We start from the raw sequence: 20,135 nt of genomic DNA, 5'->3' as shown, positions 1-20,135 counted from the left end.
ATCCGCACCATCAACCCAAACACGTCATGCTCCGTCTAAGCTCTTCCTTTGCCAATTTCCTCCAGAAACAACAGAGCAGCCTTCGCTCAACACTGTCAATCTCATTTTTACCTTCCTTTATCAGTTTATAAGCCACACTTTTCCTGTACTTTGTTGTCCCAATCAATCATTACATAAGGGATCAAGTATGCGCCACACCCTGACTTATTCTGAAAGGATTTCCCACACACGTTTTTTTCTCCGGGGAGAGGGATCGGCGCTTTGACACAGATTAACCCTCTGGAGTCCATGAAAGCGCTGGAGCGCGACTTCGTCATGACGTCACGACGTAAAAACGAAGCAGCATGGAGCCCTGCTGTCAGCTGAACTCTAAAGTTTTGGCTTTTCCAGAAGTTTCCATGTCCAATTTAATGCATCAACCCTTTTTCAGCAAAGGTATAAAAAAACAACACCTCGACCAAGTATAGTAACATGATTTTACTTTTTTTGCAGAGAGTCTTCTAATATTGCAGTGTGCATTCAGCATTTTTTGTGTCAACTGTTTTTTGTTATTTCTTTGTGTTTGTATCATTTTTTGTGTGTGATTTTATGTGTGTTTATTATTAAAAAAAATGTTTTTTTTTTTTTGGGGGGGGGGGGGGGGGGGGGGTTGTATTTTTTGTGTTTTTATGTGGGGTTTTTTTTGTAATTTTTTTTGTGTGTTTTTGTGTGTTTTTTGTGTTCAAAATCCAGTAAGTCAAAATGAAAAAAATAATAATAAGGTCATATAGATGAGGTTGTGCTGAAAACAATGATACCAACACGTCATGGTAAAAGTCCAAAACAAACAAAACCCCAAACTCCAAAGGGTTAATGTTATCTGGGAGAGGTTTGTTTCACTACATTTCACTCCATATTAATCAGAATCAGAAATACTTTATTGCAAAAGTAAGGAGCAGTACGCATGTGAAATATAAAATATAATAATAGATGGTAAGAAATCATCTACCCCCTCATGTTTAGAACGGGTTATTTAGGGTGGAAAACATTTCATGGCATGGCGTTTCCCTCCATTGTCAGAGAGCTATAAACTGTAAACATAAAGCCAGTTGTGTGTAGTTTTAGTTTAGATGTGAAACACGTTTTAAATAGAGCATAAAGTAGTTTCACTGGCAGGTTATCTGTGGAAAAACTTGTTTCACTAACTCTCATATTCACAATTTTACCTCTCACATACACAAAAAAGGTGTGAATGTGAGAGGTAAATATAAATTAGTTATGGCCTATATGGCCCCTCATATCATTTTCATACTGTTTTTATTACTTTTTACTGTTTTATACAGTTTTACATCAACTTTTTTTCCTGAATCAGGGATAAATTAAAGTTAAATTGAAATATTCTTTGTTTAATAATGACATTGTATATGTATGTATGTATAAATACTATATGATGCTACAGGATTCACATCCAGAGCAAAGACAGAACAAACACCACTTTTAACTTTGTTCAATTGGTTTTTATTTAAAGCCTCACAGATATAGGAACAGGAGCTTGACAAAGCTGGAGAAGCTCCACACAATTTTTGCACATAAATGATGCTACATATTAGAATATTACAGATTTCATGCTACATATCTGCTTCAAAATGTCAAACAACCAAACTTTCAATTAACACACAGTTAAATACCTTACACACACAAAGGCTTCCAACACCTCCATTCACACAATCTTTCTGACAAACGGACAATATAAGTCCACAATCAATGTTATTTGTAGTAAAAAAAAAAATCAGACCAAATACGATAAAAAGAAGTTATACAACCTGGTTAAATATTGTTATTCATTAAAGTAAAACAGCATGGCTCAGTGCTGCAGAAAGCCACTACAGCTTTAATTGCAACATGTTTTAAAATTGTATCATCATCATGTGATTATTTCCCTTGAGTCTTGGGAGGAGCTCCACCCTGAGGCTGCAGCTGCCTCTCAAGAACAAAGTGAATCAGCTTCTTCACCCAGGAGGACCGAGGGTTCAGGCACACCTTCTCCCCGTTCGCCAGTCCAGCGCTGCTCAAACAAAAACAAAAAAAGTAATTTAGAGCCAGGGTTTAATAAACACTGAGATCTTGAGTAAAAGAGCATTCCCACCCTCTCCAGGAATTCAACTTCTGTATTATTTTCTTCATAATATCTCCCCACAAACTGACCTAAATCCTGTCTCAAAGGCAAGGCAATTTTATTTGTATAGGGCCGATTAATAACATTTGAATGTGCTTCACATAACCCATAAAAAATATAATAATTTCTTTTTTATTATTACAACTCATACCTCTACTTACTTTATTTAATTTTTTTTCATTAATGTATCCCTTATTTTATTCATCATTTGTTTCTTTTTCTTTTTTATATTATATATATAAATTCAATTTTTTTTATTATTCTACTAATTTACTTACAATTAAGTTAATCTGTTTATCATTTTATTAACTCAGGCCTGTAAAAAAAACATATTATTGAAAAAAAATACATTAATTTTACTATCAGAATAAACTGTCATAATTGTATGTGCAATTACATTTCATTTAAATATATGTTTTAAAAATTTAGATTGAGAAGCTTTCTATTTTTAAAATATATTTTTGCCTAAAAAACACAACAAATGTAAAATTATTACATATTGTGTTAAAAAAGCCTTATAACCAACCAGGAGTGCTGTTTTCATCTTAAAAACACCCCATGTTCTAATTTTTGTTCAAATCATACTCTAAAAAGCTGAAAAAATAATGATTTTTATTTTTTCCAAATCCAAAACTTCCTAGAAACAATGCCAAGGACATAACCAGCGCTGGATATATATTACCTTTAAATTCACTGTAAATTTAATCTGTTATTGGTCTCCACATGCTATACATATTGAACTATTTGTATGTTTACAGCCTCTCCTGTCCTCTCCTCTCAGCTCTGTGTAAACAGATTTTCAGTGAATATTTGTCACGTGACCGTTCGTCTCAGCAGGACCAATCATGGCTTCATAGAGTCTCTGAGGAGCAGAATTTAATGTTTTTAACAGGATCTTTTTTGACAACATTTTTAATGAGACATGTAGAATCAACGACTGTCGGAAAGTTAAAAATTCGCTCATAATGCCTGTTTTTACAGTTTCTTTCTTCAACAAACTGTGTATTTTTGGTAGTCTTTTAAAGAAAACATACGTCTGGGGTTCACAGGGTTCATGAAAATAAAGATAGTCATTAGTTGCGGCCCTTTTTTGAGATCTTAAATTACAATCTAGGTTGTTTTACTCTTTCATAACTACACTTACATGACCTCCCTGTCGGGGCAGTGAGGCCCTTCAGGGACGAGCTTGATGCTCCTCAGGCTGTCCGGAGGGATGATCCTCGACTCCAGCTGAAGGCACCGGCAGTGCGTGTTGTAGTCCCGGCTGATTGGCGGCATTCCTGTCACCAACAGACATTATTCAGTCAAATTTCACCACTTAAAAAGTAGCTAAACACACAACATACTTCACAACTTCTCATTCTTGGCAGAGATTTTCTAAATTATTTATTAAGTCAAACTTGACCTCAAACATCTTCTATTCCACAGTTTAGAACATGCAGATGTTTGCAATTTAGTCTTGAGAAGCTCATGCTGTTTTGCAAAGCCAATACAAAATTCCTATTCTGCAGTAATCAATTATTTCATGTTTTTTTTTGGGTTATTCTTTGTGTTTTTTGCAGTCTTGCTGAACTCATATTGTGCAAGGTTTTCCAACACACAACAGCGATAGACAAAGCTCTGGAGCCCGACAGAGACTTGTCAGCATTCATCTGAAGTCATGAGTTTACCTTCCTCTCCCTTTCCTGTTGTATTCACTGGAACTTTAGATTGCAACATCAGGCAGCTGGTAAATCTTAAGTGTGTCTTAAGTGTTGACACGATCACTTTCTAACTGAAGGCTTTCATCACAACCACCAGCTGGTATTGCGGTAAAACAGGCACTTCCTCCTTTTGTCCTGCTGCCAGCTTCCTGTTCACTACAACTTAAACTGTCAACTCATGATGCAGTTAAGTTACCGCCACTGGTTCATTCATTCGTATGTTGGTGAAGATTAGGCCTGCATTTAGTTTTTTTTAGTCGTAGTAACTTCAGCGGTTAAATTTAGTTAAATATATTAACTGCAGTGCTGTAGCACTGTATACTGTAAAAATGAGTTATTTTACAGAAATTTACTGTATAATTTTACAGGGTTTTTCTTGTTTTGTGTGCAAATGGCATAAAAAATCAAAATTTTAGACAATATAATTTTTTTTTACAGGATCATTAAATTACTCAATGGTCTTGATTGTTAAATTACAGTGAATCTTATGAAAAAAAGTATATATATATATTGTATTGCTAACTGTAAATTTTATTAATGTTTTTTACAGTAAAACTAACTAAATGTATGTTTAAAAAATGCAAAAAGAAATTGTAAAAATAACTGAAAAAAGTAATGGTAAAAACACTCACAGTAAAACATTCTTTTAATACAATAATAATGTAATGTTTTATTTTAAATGCAGCTATTTACTGTGTATTATCCATATTTTTAAAATAAATTGTCCGTACAAATTTTTTTGTGTTTAATGTTATTTGACGATAAGTGGTTGGATATTTTTACAGTTTTTATGATTATTGTTATTATTACTATTTTACAGTGTACAGTACAATTTTAAAGTACTTTATTTCCATTTTATGGTATTTCTAGTCGAGTACATTTCAGAAGGAAAAACTTAACTTTTTCCTTCTACTGCAGTTAATAAATTACAGTCATAGTTACTTTGCAGATTAAGATTTTACATATAAAACACATCATGTTATTGTATATACTAGTAATAGAATAGCTAAAATGGGCTCCTCCACGACCAACTACATCTGGAGCCAGATAAGGGACGTTATCACTTAACATTGGAACATTTTATACAGTCTATGATTGGAACACGATGTGGAATGTTTGTGAACAAAAGTTTAATTAATTCCAACTTTTAAAAAAAAAAAAACCCACTGGTTTCCCTGGAAAAACTCCTTGCTCCACTCTTTGACACCATGTTTATTATATGTTTTATTTTGACACATGTTTAATCTATTCTGGCAGGAAACATGTTATTATTTGCAGCTATTTACCAGCAGCTTTATCAGACATTATCAACCCACTTTAACCATCATTAACCGTCATTCCAAGCCTCTGAGGTTTTACATTACCATTAATGTTTAGTCTTGTAGAAGCTATAGTAAGTTGTGCTCTTACCGTAAACAAGGGCGAGCAGGGTCCCAAACACGAGCAGGATGCAGAGCTTCATCTTGTTTATGCTGGTGCTTGTCAGGTTCTTCAACTCAAGGCAGATGTCATACAGCTGTTGCGACCGTTTTTATACATTCTGCTCTCTGATATTTGTACATACAGCGGTCATGTGCTCTGCTTAAACTTGGTTGTGGGAAATTGAGAAAACCCCCAGTTTGTATACATGTGTGTGTGTGTGTTGGTTTCACTTTGGTGCATTCACATGTGCAGCAGAAGGTAGTCATGGGACGGTGAGTTCAGGGACAGACAAGAGGCCCCGTTGAGGTTAAGACGCAGCATGCTGGCGGTTGTCGGAGAGAGAGATGAGTCATGGAGACAGAGTGCGTCTGTCTGGACGTTTGGCCTGCAGCGTCATTTCTCTTCTGCCTGTCATAACTCTGTGTTCTCCCTCTACATATGAAAGAGGAAAATGATCAACAGATACAATTTTGTAAACAAACACAGTTTGACCTGCAGCTACTGCACATATGATACTGTGAGATAACAGTGTTTTTTTTTGCTTGTTCTCACCATTTATATACAGCACAATAGAGTTACTATGTAAAAGTGTCTCCTCTCAGTTTTATATATTATATTATATTATATATTATATATTTAAAGTTCATATTTATGCTAATATTTCATTAATATTTCTTCTGATATTTCATTAATATTTTGCTGGTATTAAATAATTATTTCTGCTGATTTTCAATTAATATTTCTGCTAGTATTTAATTAATATTTCTACTGATATTTAATTAATATTTATGCTGGCATTTCTTTAATATTTTTGCTGGTATTAAAGCAAATGTTGAAGTGTAATTGTACAAATTATTGAATTTTTTTGCTGATAATTAATATTTCTACTGATATTTAATTCATATTTCTGCGCGTATTTAATAATATTTTTGCTGGTATTTAATGAATAGTTCTACTAATATTTAATTCATGTTATTGCTGGTATTTCTTTAATATATTTGCTGGCAATAAATAAGAAATTTTGTTGATATTTAATTAATATTTCTGCTGCTATTTCATAATATTTTTCTGATATTTAATTAATATTTCTGCTGGCATTTAATTCATATTTCTACTGATATTCACTGAATATTTCTGCAGGTATTTCATAATATCTTTGCTGGTATTTAAGACATATTTTTGGTATTTCATAAATAGTTCTACTGATATTTCATCAATATTTTTGCAGGTATAAAATAAAGATATCTGCTGATATTTAATAAATATTTCTGCTGGTATTTAATTCATATTTTTACTTATATTTAATGAATATTTCTGCAGGAATTTCATAATATTTTTGCTGGTATTTAATTCATATTTATGTTGGTATTTCTTTAATATTTTTGCTGGTATTAAATAAAGTTTTCTGCTGATATTTTATTCATATTTCTGCTGGAATTTAATTAATATTTCTAATGATATTTAATCAATATTTCTACAGATATTTGATCATATTTATGCTGGTATTTAATCAATATTGCTGCTGCTATTTACAATGTGTATAATGTTGACTTGTTTGAAGATAAATGAAGTTACTGTTAACTAGAGCTTTCATCTATTTGTGGAATTAAACTGAACATTCATCAATACAAGAAGACCCATGAGCAAGTCAGTGAAGCCACAAAAACACCCATTGAAGAGAGTAATCTATATTCATTTGATGGTAAAAAAACAGTCATGATTTTTAAAACATCTGAAGTGGAAAGGTGGGATATGAAGAAGAAACATTTATTCCATTTAGTCTGTTATAATCAATTTGTTTTGGGATTAAACTAAAAAAAACTAAAAAAATAAAGCATCATTGAGGACATGGATCATAACTGTCAAAGTGAAACAGCCCTTTTCTGATGACAAAGCGCTTCCAGACTTAAGAAATATTACTCCCTTATGATTGAAGGCATGTGTCTTTAGGGGAGGTTGGGGTCAAATATGTGGGATAAAAGTGGGTCATCATGCAAAGCCTCAAGGCCACATGACTAAGAAATGAAATGATGTTTTACTGTATGACTTGGCAAAATTCTTATCTTTTGAAAAACAACTTTAAGGGGACTTTTTTAGGTAAAAACCTTGGTTTCTATTGTGTCTTTATAAAGTGAGTTTGTTATTGTGTTTATTACAGGCAACAGTGAAGGAAGGTAGTATACTGCAGTGGGAGCAGATCTGCTTTATCAGCTTTGTTGCTGCAACTATTGTAACAGAAGGTTTCAACGATGAGAGATGTGCCACTCTACCTTTTCCAAGACAGACAGACAGACAGACAGACAGACAGACAGACAGACAGACAGATAGTGAGACAGACAGCAAGCAAGACAGACAAGACAGACAGCAAGACATTGAGACAGACAAGTGTTAAAATAATTGATTATTTTCTATATTGGTAAATGGTTTTATGCTTTATTTCTGCTTCTCTGTCTCTGTTCTCTGTGAGTGACGCAGGTCACTATCAAAGGTCAAACCTTGACTGTAATAAATATCTCTATGCATTTATATTAAGTCAGACAATATGATTTGATACAATGATTATGTTTGTGTGTTAATTTTGGTTTAGAAACTTTGACTACATATATTTTATTTTATTGTCTGGTTCATATTTTTTAGACTTTTACAATCTATGTGACACAGTGAGAAACCTTTGACTCTGTAGACATAATATCTTTGTGAGACAATAACAAAACAGAATGTTTTTTGTTGAATGTCCTGGAGAGGCCAGGATGGCCTTGTCCGGGGCAGCAAGATCGTATGCCCAGCTGGCATTGACGTGCCGTTGTATTAATTAAAACTGGCGAATCAGCGATCAAGAGGGCGGGACTTCCTGGAGGAAATCGACCAGCATGTTTTGTAAACAATTGTAAGGTTATTTTAATGGGTTCCAGGGACAGAGTCGTGGTTCAGACTTCACGAACTGAAACACGTCTGTTTGTATTCAGGGACATGAGTTAATTTTGAACCCGGAGATCTCCGTAAAGTGCACATTTTTTGACGTATTGTAATAAAACTTTTGTTAAACTGAGAAACTTGGACGTCTCCAGCTCTTCATTTCCCCATCAAAGAATGCGCAGAAAAATGGTGAGGTTTTTTCTGTTGGTGACAGATTTTTTCTGTCGGTGACAGATTATCAATTTTCAAGGTTTCCTCATGCAATTTTTCTAACACAAGACAGGCAGGAAGCAAGACAAAATGACAGACAGACAGACAGACAGACAGACAGACAGACAGACAGCAATATAGTGAGACAGACAAGACAGACAGCAAGCAAGACAGACAGACAGACAGACAGACAGACAGAAAGATGGAAAGACAGACAAATAGACAGTCAGCAAAACGGACAAGACAGACAGCAAACAATACAGTGAGACAGACAGACAACAAGACAGACACGTAGACAAAGACAGACAGCAAGCGAGACAGAAAGCAAGCAAGACAGAATTACAGACAGCAAGAGAGTGACAGACAGACAGACAGACAGACAATAATAATAACAGTTATAATAATGATAATAATAATACTACATTTTATTTATAGAGCGCTTTTCATGATCCTCAAAGACACTTTACAGATTAGGGAGACCAATTTGAAATGGTTTAAAAGCACAGCCAGAAAGAATAAAAAGATAAAGCTCAAAATAACTCAAAGCAGTTACGCATTCAAAGCCATTGTGAATAAGTGAGTTTTTGTGAGTGTTTGGAAGGTGGGCAGGTCTGTACAGTCACTGATGTGTTTTGGCAGCAGGTTCCAGAGGCTGGCAGCAGCTGTGGAAAATGCTCCGTCTCAAGACAGACAGCATTGACTTTGGTTTCTGTACGTTTTCTCAGAAAGATTAAAGTCCCTGTGCAGAATTACACCTTAAAAAAGTAAGAATACTGTTCACAATGCAGCTATCTAGAGGATGCCATTGTTGGAAACTTTTTTCACTGGCTGCATTTTAACTTTATTTTAATTAAAATACCAAGATGTCTTTTTCTTTTAAACAATTCTCCCATGAATTGTTTTACAGCTCTTTATTAAACATGTCACACATACAGTATCATCTACACAGACATAAATACATATTTGTAATAAAAAAAATAGAAAGACTGACATAACAAAGTTCACATTTGCCATCACTTTTTCAGTTCAGTTCCGTTTTTTCACATATCTGTCAGCTTGAATTAAAACACAATCAATGCTGCTACAAAAAGCTTGACAGATTTTTATAATTGCTTCAAGGTGTGGAGAATAAAAGGCAGGGTGGACACAAATAATATAATCACAGTAAAAAACAACAACTAAGTCACTGTGGATTCAATTAAGGCACTATTTCTTTCTTTTCAATATCTTTTAAGTGGATATTTAATCCAAAAGTGAACAAGCAAAATCCACAGCCAGACAGGTATCATCCACATCCTTTCAAATAAGGCATTATTTCTGCTCTATTTTCACAGAGCAGAGAGGAGAGGACAGGAGGTGTATAGCATGTGGAGACTCATTTTCCCCCCAGTATTGTGAAAATAATTAAATTTGATTCCAATTTAAAAAAAAAAAAGTTCTATCAGAGAAATTCAACTTCGTTTTTTAAATTTTTTTGTTAGGATTTATGTCATTATAACTGTGCTATTTTTGCACAAAAGACATTTTGGAGTTATTTCTAGCCATGGTTGTGCTGATTCCATAGAGCTGCAGTGAAATGTAAAAAGAGCAAAAAACAGCTTGGAGTTCAGAGGATTAAGCATGGAAATACACCAGTCGCATGCATACACTCTGTTCACTCTTGTTACATCTTGCTGTCACTTTCAGCTCCCAGTGTGCAAAGCTTTAAACAAGTGAAATCATTTGACTTGTTTTAGCATTGCAATGCCGTTGGTTAAACTGGCAAAAACAAGCAGGAACTACAGCAACCAAACCCTTGCTTTTTGAAGGTGTGCTGATCTCCTTATAGAACGATGATAAACAAATTTAGATTATGATGATGTTGGCATCACTGTAGCCGACACTGTGGCTGACACTGTAGTGGCGGCGGCGTTAAGGCTGGAGGAGTTCATCTGCGCCTTCACCCTCTGCCTGTAAAGAAAGCACATCAAATTTTAAACATTAAACTTTTATTTTGAAATGTAAATTTCCAGCTTTTTTGGCTTGTGACACCTTAAAACGAAGAGACGTCTACTTGTTTACTTGTAACTTGATTTTTTGTATTTGTTTTCCTTTGTCACACTATTTAATGCTAGTGGCACTTAAGCAGTAATTTCCAACCTATACAGCCTGTCATCCCTTACAGCAACAATAAAGAAAAAAAAGCCATGGTTACTTGTGACCCCTCTATATCAAATTCAAATAGATCGTTTTCCCTTTTATTCTTGAATGTTAAATTAGAATGAATACTATGTAAAAAAAAAAAAAATGTAAAATTAAGGCAGCTTTGTTTTTTCACAGTAAAACTTTAAATGTAATGTAACATTATTCTACAGATATACAGTACTGTGCACACGTTTTAGGCAGGTGTAAAAAAAGCTGTAAAATAACAATGCTTTCAAAAATAGAAATATTATATATATTATATATTATATTAATATTTTATTTTTAACAATTAACAAAATGCAAAGTGAGTGAACAGAAAAATCTGAAAAAACAGAAAAATCTAAATTAAATCACTTGGCGTGAGCTCCCTTTGCCTTCAAACCAGCATCAATTCTTCCACACCTGTCTAAGACATTGCACAATACTGTATACATTTTAAAATACAGACATTTACTGTATATTATCCATATTTTAAAATAAATTATCTGTAAGATAACTTATGGTTGTTTACTGTGTTTGGCAAGTTTTTCTGCCAAACTTTTACCTTTGTTTGTTTAACAGTGTGGTCAGTGAAAGTGCATTATGTAAAAAGAAAAATTTGTACTTACACTAGTATTGTTCGCAGGACTGCTTGGGTGAATTTTTCTTTGGGGTCAAGACACCGCATGCTGTTATCTTTCAATTTGATACTGTGAGACAAAAAAAAAACGTTAACTTTGCTGTCATTAGAAAATCAGCACTGAGAAATAAAAATGCTAGCATGGTCTTTGTTTATATTACTGCAGATACTTACATGACTTCTCTCTTGTTGCAGTACGGACGAGGTTTATACTCTTCTACATCAGCGATGAGAGAGGGCTTTACACCCTTGACTGTAGCGGCACATCTGCATTTACCTGTAAAAATGAAAAACAAGGGTAAATAATCCATACAGCAGCTGTCGTTTCTTTCATATTTTCTTTGTGAGGTGCAGCAAAACATAAAGATATTCTCAGTTTAAAGTAAGCTTATTTAAAAAAAAAAAAAAAAAGCTTTAAAAAATCCAACGAATTAACACTCACTTGCTGAAGTGCAAATGACAGCACAGGCCAGGAGAATGATGCACTGGATTGCAGGATTCATCTCGTCTTGAATGGTGGAAATCAGTGAGTGATCTTCAGAGGTTTTGTGCAGAATCCTTGTTTCTACAAGTGATACAAAGCCTGTTGCTTGTGCAGTGAATTCAGAGAATCCCACCCCTTGCTGTCTGTGTTCTTCCCTGAGGTTGCTCGACTGTGAGCCCCATGTTTTCAGCACCTCCTTTTTATACACGTGCAGTTAGGTACGTCACGATTTCCAGAGAAGTGCTTAAAAAAATTGAGTTTTTGTAATCTATCCAATTTTCCTCAGAATTCCACGGTGGATATCCTGTTTCACTTCCATATATAGTTGAGGAACAGGAGGCTCATGTTGCGTAATGTTTGTGCTCATGGTGGCAGTTTTATGAGTGTCATTGATTTAATCTACCCACCCATGAGTCACATTTGCATTCAATTACTTTTTGGTGTTGCAGAGCTGTTTTCCAAGGAAACTTGTTTGATCCTCTTCAAGACTCTTGAAGAGTGACAAATTGGCACCAACTCCCCCACTGGAGGTGTTGAGTGTTTATGTTGGCACACAGCCGTTGATAGAAGATGAATGATGACGTCATGCAGGACCATTCATGCTTCCAGAAAATGATAATGACAAAGTAATTACCATTCCTCAGAAATCCTCCCATGTATAGAAATATTTCTCAAAATGTTTAGACCTGTGTGTATTTTAATTGCTATTTTCATTGTAATTGCCTTTTTATGTTTATGCACATAGATTAAGTTATCCTACTATACAGCAACCTTCTTTCTATAAAAGCACTGATAAAAAGAAGCATTACAAAATTTCTTAAGATGGAATGTGGAATTAATGTAGTTTAACATGCTTATGCATCTGTCACTTAAAAATAAAAAAAATATTTAGAAATATGTTTCTGTCTGATCATTAGACTGACATGTCTTTACCTTCTTGGTAGAGTTAATAAGATGTGGGTGATATAAGTTATATCTTTTTTTGATTGTTTACCTTGGAAATGGTAATGCTAATTTGTTAACTGATCATCAACTGTAAATAAACCAGCAGGCACCTGAGTTAACCCGTCCGGAAGGCATCATTATGGATCCCACTGCATTTCAGAACAAAACATGCCCTTCAACGATGAGATCACTCAGCGCGGTGCCTTACGTCCTGGGTCTTCTTGTAAACTGTGGTAGAAGCTAGCAAAGAGTAACTGTAACATTCGTAAAAATTCGTTCATTAACCAATGATTTCACTTTGATTTTTTCACATGATTAAACCAACATGAGATCTCTCATTATAAATTAACCCTAACCCTAAAGTTACTGTTACCTGTTAAATGTTAGTTTTGCTAACTAACCAACCTTTACCATTTTCCCACCAATCCACAGCACAGCTCTGACCAATCCTCAGGCCCTTTCATGACGTCGTTTCACACCGTGACATTTACAGCTCTTTGACGTCTTGCCTGCACTATGAAAGGGACAGAAGCTGGATGCCAGGATCAAGTGAGCCCACCAATTTTACACCTTCAGAGGTAGTCACAGAGGCGGAAAATTGGTGGGACTGTTGGAAGCGGGACCACTATGAAATGGCCATCCCGACAAGGCGGGATATTTGACGTTGCGCGTGACGTCAAACACACCTCCAACTTGGTCTGTCAGTCATCGAATCAATCTTCAGCAGCTGCAAAACAACTGCGGCCGCCGTTGCTAACTGTGCACAGCGTCCTCCGCTTATTGTGAACAAACCAGCATCGATAACTGTGCACAGTGTCCGCCGGTGCTTGTTGTAAACAAACAGAGGTCGCTAACTGAACACATACTGCTGCAGTACATACTGCTACAGAGCTAACTGTGAGCCTATTAGCACTGCTGCTGCTCTGGTGCACATCACTTTCGTCTCCTCCCACCTCGTTCCACGAATCCAGACTGCACTATGAATGTGCAACAATATCACACCTTCGTGGAATCACTATGAATGCCCTAAGGCAAAAAAACGGCACAAACCTGTTCTGAAATGCAGTGGGATCCATAATAACAGTTCAGGGAAAGTGGAGACAACAAGTCGCTACCGCTAGTTTAGCTGCAAGGTTGTCAGTTGTGTGTGGGCCAGCTCCCAAAGCCATAGTCTCATGCCAAAAAGGATTGGTAAATGACTGCATTCTTTTTTATTTACGCTTGGGACGACAGCATCCCCAACAATTTCTTGAGAAGTGCTTGTTTTGGGAACTGGTGCTCACTAGACCTTTTTTTTTCATGAACATGACAGCTTGAGATTAAAGGCCTATAAGGCTGGTTTCGTTGGTTGATTGTGTTTATTTAGTGTCCCTTTTAAAGAATATACTCCAAATAAGGCCATAAATATAAGCGATGTGTTTTAGTGGAACTATTCTCTTTAAATTAGAATAAAATATTCTAAAAACATTATTACTATTACTATTTTCATCATTTCTGGGAGTGTATGAACCTACGGACTTGTATTTCCAGTGATGTGTAAAAGATGGGGATCTGTTGGTGCCATGACTCAGTTCAGAGGCTTGCCAGGAGATTGATGCTGATAAAGACCTTGGTGCCAGAGTGAGCATGGGTGGCTACACTCGACTAGTGAGGTGTGTGAATGCCGGGGGCATGAGTTTGAACATTTGAAGGAGTAATATGTTTACTATTGATATGTTTGTATAATCAATAAAATACGTTTTAATGTGCACATTTGGTTTTTCATTAATGTATACGATACTTTTTCAAGTGCCCACAAGTGTCATTCATATTTGAAAAATGAAATGAAAAATGAGTGTCCACATGCTTTACGTATAGTTATACTATTGCACATCCTCTACTTATGAACTCTCCTGTCCTCTCCTCTCTGCTCTGTGTCTCCTCTGTCTCTGCTCACAGTCTGTCGACAACAAGTGGATTAGCGTACGAGTCAGTGCCACTCTGGAGGTTATCGGTGTTACTTCACTGCTGCAGGGTAACATTATCTGAACTGAAAATCGTCCAAAATGGTAATGCACATTCGACCATATCATTCGATGCAATACTTCAGTACAATATTGAGGTACTTGTACTTTACTTGAGTATTTCCATTTTATGTACCTTTATACTGCTACTCCACGACATATAAGAGGCAAATTATTTTTTGCTCCACTTACATTTAGCTGAAAGCTCTCCAATAACAGTACTTTTACTGTAGATACTTTAAGTACATTTTGATGTTGAAACTTTTGTACTTTTACTTAAGTAAGTTTTGAATGCAGGACTTTTATTGTGGTGGAGTAATCTCACAGTGTTGTATTAGTATTTTTACGTAAGTAAGGGATCTGAATACTTCTTCCACCACTGCTGTAATAAAGATCAAACAGATCTTGGGCTGTCTCAATTTCTTGAGAAGTGCTTGTTTTGGGAACTCGTGCTCACTTCCTTTTAAAGATTATACTCCAAACAAGGAGTATGAGGAGTATAAGCAATGTGTTTCTGAGGGATTATTACCTTTTATAGGCTCTTTTTTGTGGATGTCACATAATTTACAGTTAACACACCCTGATATAGCACTGATGATGATGATGATACTATATAAACCTTTTCCCATGTGTAGGTACCAGGAGCTGTTTGAAGAATGTGTTTGGTCTTGGGGAAAAAACAGCATTTAACAGTGTTTCAAGGTCAAGGTCACGTTTATTTATAGAGCACTTTATATACAACCAAGGTTGACCAAAGTGCTTTACATAACTGAATCACAACAAAAAATCCAATGCAATACAAGATACATAATTGAATAACAATAAACTCACAAAATAAAAATAAAAGACAATTTAATCTAATAATATATGAGATGAGATGTATAATACAGCACACAGAAACAACTTTCTTCTCACGCAGGTTCAAAAGCCTGGGAGAAAAAATGAGTCTTGAGAGAAGATTTAAAATTGTCCAATGTCTTTGACGACCGCATATGCAGCGGTAAACTGTTCCACAGCTTCGGGGCAGCCACTGCAAAAGAGCGATCGCCTTTAGTTTTTAGCCTGCATTTAGGCACATCCAGGTAGGACTCATTTGCAGACCTCAGAGCTCTGGTCGGTCTGTGAACCTGTATCAGTTCGGTCAAATATGCTGGAGCCAATCCGTTTAAAATTTTAAAAACAAACATCAGGATTTTAAAATCTATTCTGAAACGGACAGGAAGCCAGTGTAGAGAGGCCAGAACTGGGGTTATGTGTTCCCGTTTCTTTGTGCCTGTTAAAAGACGCGCTGCAGCATTCTGTACGAGTTGCAGGCGTCACAATGAGCGCTGGTCTAGACCTACATACAGCGAGTTGCAAAAATCCAGCTTTGTAGAGATAAAAGCATGAATAACCTTCTCCAGGTCACTAGGAGAGAGGTACGGTTTTACCCTGGCCAGAAGTCGCAGCTCGAAAAAGGCACTTTTGACCACATAGCCGATTTGCTTATCTAGTTTAAAATCACTGTCGAAAGTGACACCAAGGCTCTTAATGACAGAGCACTTTTTTGAACCCAGGGAGGGGGGCAGAGCATCAGCACAGTCGCTGTAATGTTTATGACGCCCAAACACAATGACCTCTGTCTTGCTGTCATTCAGATTTAGGAAGCTGAGGCTCATCCAGTTATGCAGTCAAGTAAAGATTGTACAGAGTCTTTACAATTCGTTTGCATGGGGAGATAAATCTGAACATCATCAGCGTACCAATGAAAAGACACATTATGTTTGCGGAAAATGGAACCAAGGGGCAACATGTACAGTGTGAACAGTAAAGGGCCTAGAATAGACCCTTGAGGCACCCCACAAGTAAGAGGGGTCACACTAGAAGAGAAATCTCCCAAATGCACGGAGAAGCTCCTATCAGTAAGGTAGGACTGGAGCAGCATGAGGGCAGCACCCTTGATATCAACATGATGCTCCAGGCATGAGAGCAGGGTCCTGTGATCTACCGTGTCAAATGCAGCAGTTAAATCTAATGTCACCATGATGGCAGCACATCCAGAATCAACAGTTAAAATAAGATCATTAAAAACTCTTAAAAGGGCAGATTCTGTACTATGACGAGGTCTAAAACCAGACTGGAACTTTTCGCAAATGTCATTGTTTTCCAGAAATGATACCAGCTGGGTAGCCATTACTTTCTCTAACACCTTGGACAAAAAGGGGAGTTTAGAGATAGGCCGAAAATTAGCAAGGATGGATGGGTCAAGGCTAGGTTTTTTGATAAGTGGCTGCACTATGGCATGCTTAAAAGGAGCTGGAAAACAGGCTGAGCTAAACAAGCATGAAACAGTAATAAAATGAATGAGCAGAATTAAAAACCTTTTTTAGGAGACGAGGGGGAAAGCTATCAGAAGGGGAAGTTGCGGGGCGTAGTTTCTGCACTACATCCAACAGCTGAGACAACGATAAAGGTTTAAACTGGTCAAAAACAGCAGGGCACATCGGGGAGCTGGAGGGGTCAGAGGCAACAAGAGGCGGTACTGATCGCAGAGCAGAGATTTTGTTGACAAAGAAATCAAGAAAACTGTTACAGAGAGCAGGTGATGGCACAATGGGATCAGTGGTGTATGGGTTTACAAGAGAGTCCAGAACATTGAACAAAACCTTTGGCCTGTTGATGTTGTTTGAGACAAGGTTTGAGAGGTAACCTGCTTTGGCAGCTTTAACAGCATTCTGATATTCCAAAAGACAGTCCTGCATTATGCCACGAGATACGTGTAGCTTATCCTTCTTCCATCTCCTTTCAGCACGCCTACAGGAGCGCCTGAGAGCTCGGATAGAGTCATTTATCCACGGTTCAGACAGGGCCTTGACGGATTTTTTCCTCATAGGGGCGATAGAGTCAAGGATGCTAGTACATTTTGAGTCAAAAATAGCTACAAGCTCTTCAGGACACAGACAACCCAGCTCATCCATGTGTGAAATTACAAAATCATCGAAAGCCATGGAAAACATCAGTGTAGTATCCGAGTTTATAACACGGTAACGACGGGGAGCAGGACGAGTTTCAACAACAGAGCGAGGGACAGTAGCAGAGAACAAAACAGGCAGGTGATCAGAAATGCAAGCGCTACTACAGATCTCGTCCACAAAAACAGGCACCCCTAGAGACAACACTAGGTCTAATGTGTGCCCTTTTTCATGTGTTGGGCCAGAAACCCACTGGGTCAGGTTAAAAGAGTCGATCAGAGATAGGAAGTCCTTTACCAGAGGTTTGGTCTCACAACACACATGGATGTTCAGATCACCTTGAATTAAAACATGTTCATGGTCAACCATAACACCAGAGAGGAAACTTTCAAAATCCTGTATGAACTCCTTATTATGTTTCGGAGGACGGTACACCACTGCAAACAACATGGGAGGAGAACAATTAAGTTCAAAAAGCTGCAGCTCAAAACTGGCAAATGTGACAGATGGAATCTGCCGACAGTGGAAACAGGATTTATATACACAAGCTACTCCACCACCCTTCCCAGTGGTCCGCGGAGAGCTAAGAAAAGTACAGCCAGGAGGGAGAATTTCTGAGAAGGCTATGGACTCACCAGCATGTATCCACGTCTCCGTCAGGCACATAAAATCCAGTTCATGGGATGTGAAAAAGTCGTTCAGGAGAAGCGTTTTGTTTGCTAGCGATCTAGCATTTATCAAAGCTATCTTCAGTGTGACCTGGGGAGTCACGGTGGACGATGCCGCGGCACGGCTCAGCGGGCAGAGGTTTGTGTGCACAACGCCACCTCTGCGCGCTAGGTGGTGTCCAGAAGAAAATGCCGACGTCAGGCCATGGACGGCTGGAGCCACCGGGGGTCCGGATGAAGCAGCAGGGAAGAGCAGCGGACCGGGCGACAGCGTCAGACCGGGAGAAGAGTAGCTTTGCATCAGTAGCAGGCCCTGAGGTAGAGGGATCCTTTTCGGGCCGGCAGAAAACATCCGTTCGGAGGCACCAGCAGGATGGCTGGGAGCTACAGCTCGTAACCAGCAGGGGAGGGAGATTTGCGGTCCGGTCCGCCAGATCGTGTCTTCTCAGTTCCGTCTCAGCAGAGGCTCGGATGTTAAGAAGAGTTTGGCGATCATAAATAAGTAGAGCCGACACATTCGGACAGCAGAAACAGATGAACAGGGCAACAGCAAACAATACAACCAACAGCGTATGACGCGACCGACGAGCTGCCAAACATACTGGCGCCATTTTGGAAGTCAAAATGTTTGGTGTAATCCTGTGTCTTTTTTCTGGATTTATCAGAGAAAATAGTTTACACAGTCTGGAACATGATCATGTAAATATTTAAATTCTCTGAAACGGGTAAATTATGATGAATGCACCTGTAATTTGCAAAATTAAGCACCAAGATCATGGATTTTATTTAATTCGTTGCTGTTAACTGTTTTTATTCTAATTAATTATCTGGTACAGCTCAGGCTGTTTCATTTTAAACCATGTGAAGCTCTATGTTTGCTATAACAGTAGTGGCAAGAATCATTCAAAATAATTCAATCATTCATAAAGTATAAAATAGCATGTTCCTGCTTGCTTGCCTTCAGTTCTAGTTCAAGTTCAAATACAACTAAAAGGGTGCAACATGAGTCAGAATAAAAGGGAAATATTACGGCACAATAATGAAGTACTCCTCTAAGAGAGAGACATCATGTGAGATGTTTCTCAACTTCTCTTCTTATCAAAACTTTTTATTGATTCTTTGACTCCTTGTCCCAGCAGACAAACACATTCTGTGCAAAAGGCAAATAAAACATTTAATATACAGTAATTTATCAAGGAAAAACTATTCAAATATGCTTCTCTGGTTTGCTCTAACTTTCACAACAGTGCTGTGTCTAGTTCATGCTCTCACATGTATCATCATCACTGCCAGACATCTCGGGGGGGGGGGGGGGGGGACGGGACATTATTCACCAGACTGGTGAATAAATGGCACCAGACTGAACTTGTTTTGTCTCAGCCTAAGGGTAGTACAGACCTGTCTATAACCACTGATAATAATCTGCTACTGCCAGTTTGTACACCAAAAATCCATATCAAAACAATTACTGGTCATCGTATTTGTTGGCTACAGACAGGGGTTTGGTATTTGAAGCAGGCTGGTTTCAGTTTGCACTCCAGGTGAAATTGACAAATCATGTTTGAGAGTGTTGGATGGACTGCCTGTTTGGAGAGCAAAAGAGGTGGAACACATTTGTCGAAAAATAATCTTGGCAGGGTTTTTCTTCTTTTCTTTCTTGACATTTTGTGAACTGATCAGTTCAACTGAGTTTAATTGGCTGCTTGTGAAAAAATCCAGTCCTGTCTTTTTTTTCTGTTCGAGGCCAGAAATTTCAGTCTGTCCACCTTCTAGTGCTCTCACTCTTCTGGAAGATTCCACAGCAGTTAATTTTCGTTGATTGCTCTGCTCTCTGGTCGACCACAAACCCTTTGATCCTTTCATCCTTTGGTGTAT

The 20,135-nt window shown here is 37.3% G+C and overlaps 2 protein-coding genes across 3 annotated transcripts; both read right to left on the bottom strand.

Moving 5' to 3' along the window:
* Window positions 1-1,484: 1,484 nt before the first annotated feature.
* cxcl19 (chemokine (C-X-C motif) ligand 19) lies at window positions 1,485-5,442 on the bottom strand. The gene is made up of 3 exons (XM_059355344.1): window positions 5,269-5,442; window positions 3,300-3,435; window positions 1,485-2,044 (listed from the first exon to the last, which is right to left on the bottom strand). Exons 1-3 carry the CDS (start codon window positions 5,318-5,320, stop codon window positions 1,912-1,914), a joined length of 321 nt encoding a protein of 106 aa, XP_059211327.1. The 5' UTR covers window positions 5,321-5,442; the 3' UTR covers window positions 1,485-1,911.
* Window positions 5,443-9,302: 3,860 nt separating this feature from the next.
* On the bottom strand, window positions 9,303-12,737 carry LOC131989869 (growth-regulated alpha protein-like). Of its 2 annotated transcripts, XM_059355218.1 has the most exons (5): window positions 12,688-12,737; window positions 11,652-12,295; window positions 11,384-11,486; window positions 11,199-11,279; window positions 9,303-10,356 (listed from the first exon to the last, which is right to left on the bottom strand). In XM_059355218.1, the coding sequence occupies exons 2-5, from the start codon at window positions 11,710-11,712 to the stop codon at window positions 10,257-10,259; spliced, it is 345 nt and encodes a 114-aa protein (XP_059211201.1). In that variant the 5' UTR covers window positions 11,713-12,295; window positions 12,688-12,737; the 3' UTR covers window positions 9,303-10,256. The 2 variants fall into 2 exon arrangements, with proteins under 2 accessions (XP_059211201.1, XP_059211200.1); XM_059355217.1 differs by lacking the exon at window positions 12,688-12,737 and having other exon boundaries at window positions 11,652-12,342.
* Window positions 12,738-20,135: the final 7,398 nt, after the last annotated feature.

Source organism: Centropristis striata, chromosome 17 (assembly GCF_030273125.1).
Source record: "Centropristis striata isolate RG_2023a ecotype Rhode Island chromosome 17, C.striata_1.0, whole genome shotgun sequence".
Classification (NCBI taxonomy): Eukaryota; Metazoa; Chordata; class Actinopteri; order Perciformes; family Serranidae; genus Centropristis; species Centropristis striata.
The sequence above is the reverse complement of the archived record's forward strand: the minus strand, read 5'-3'. Positions and strand labels throughout refer to the sequence as shown.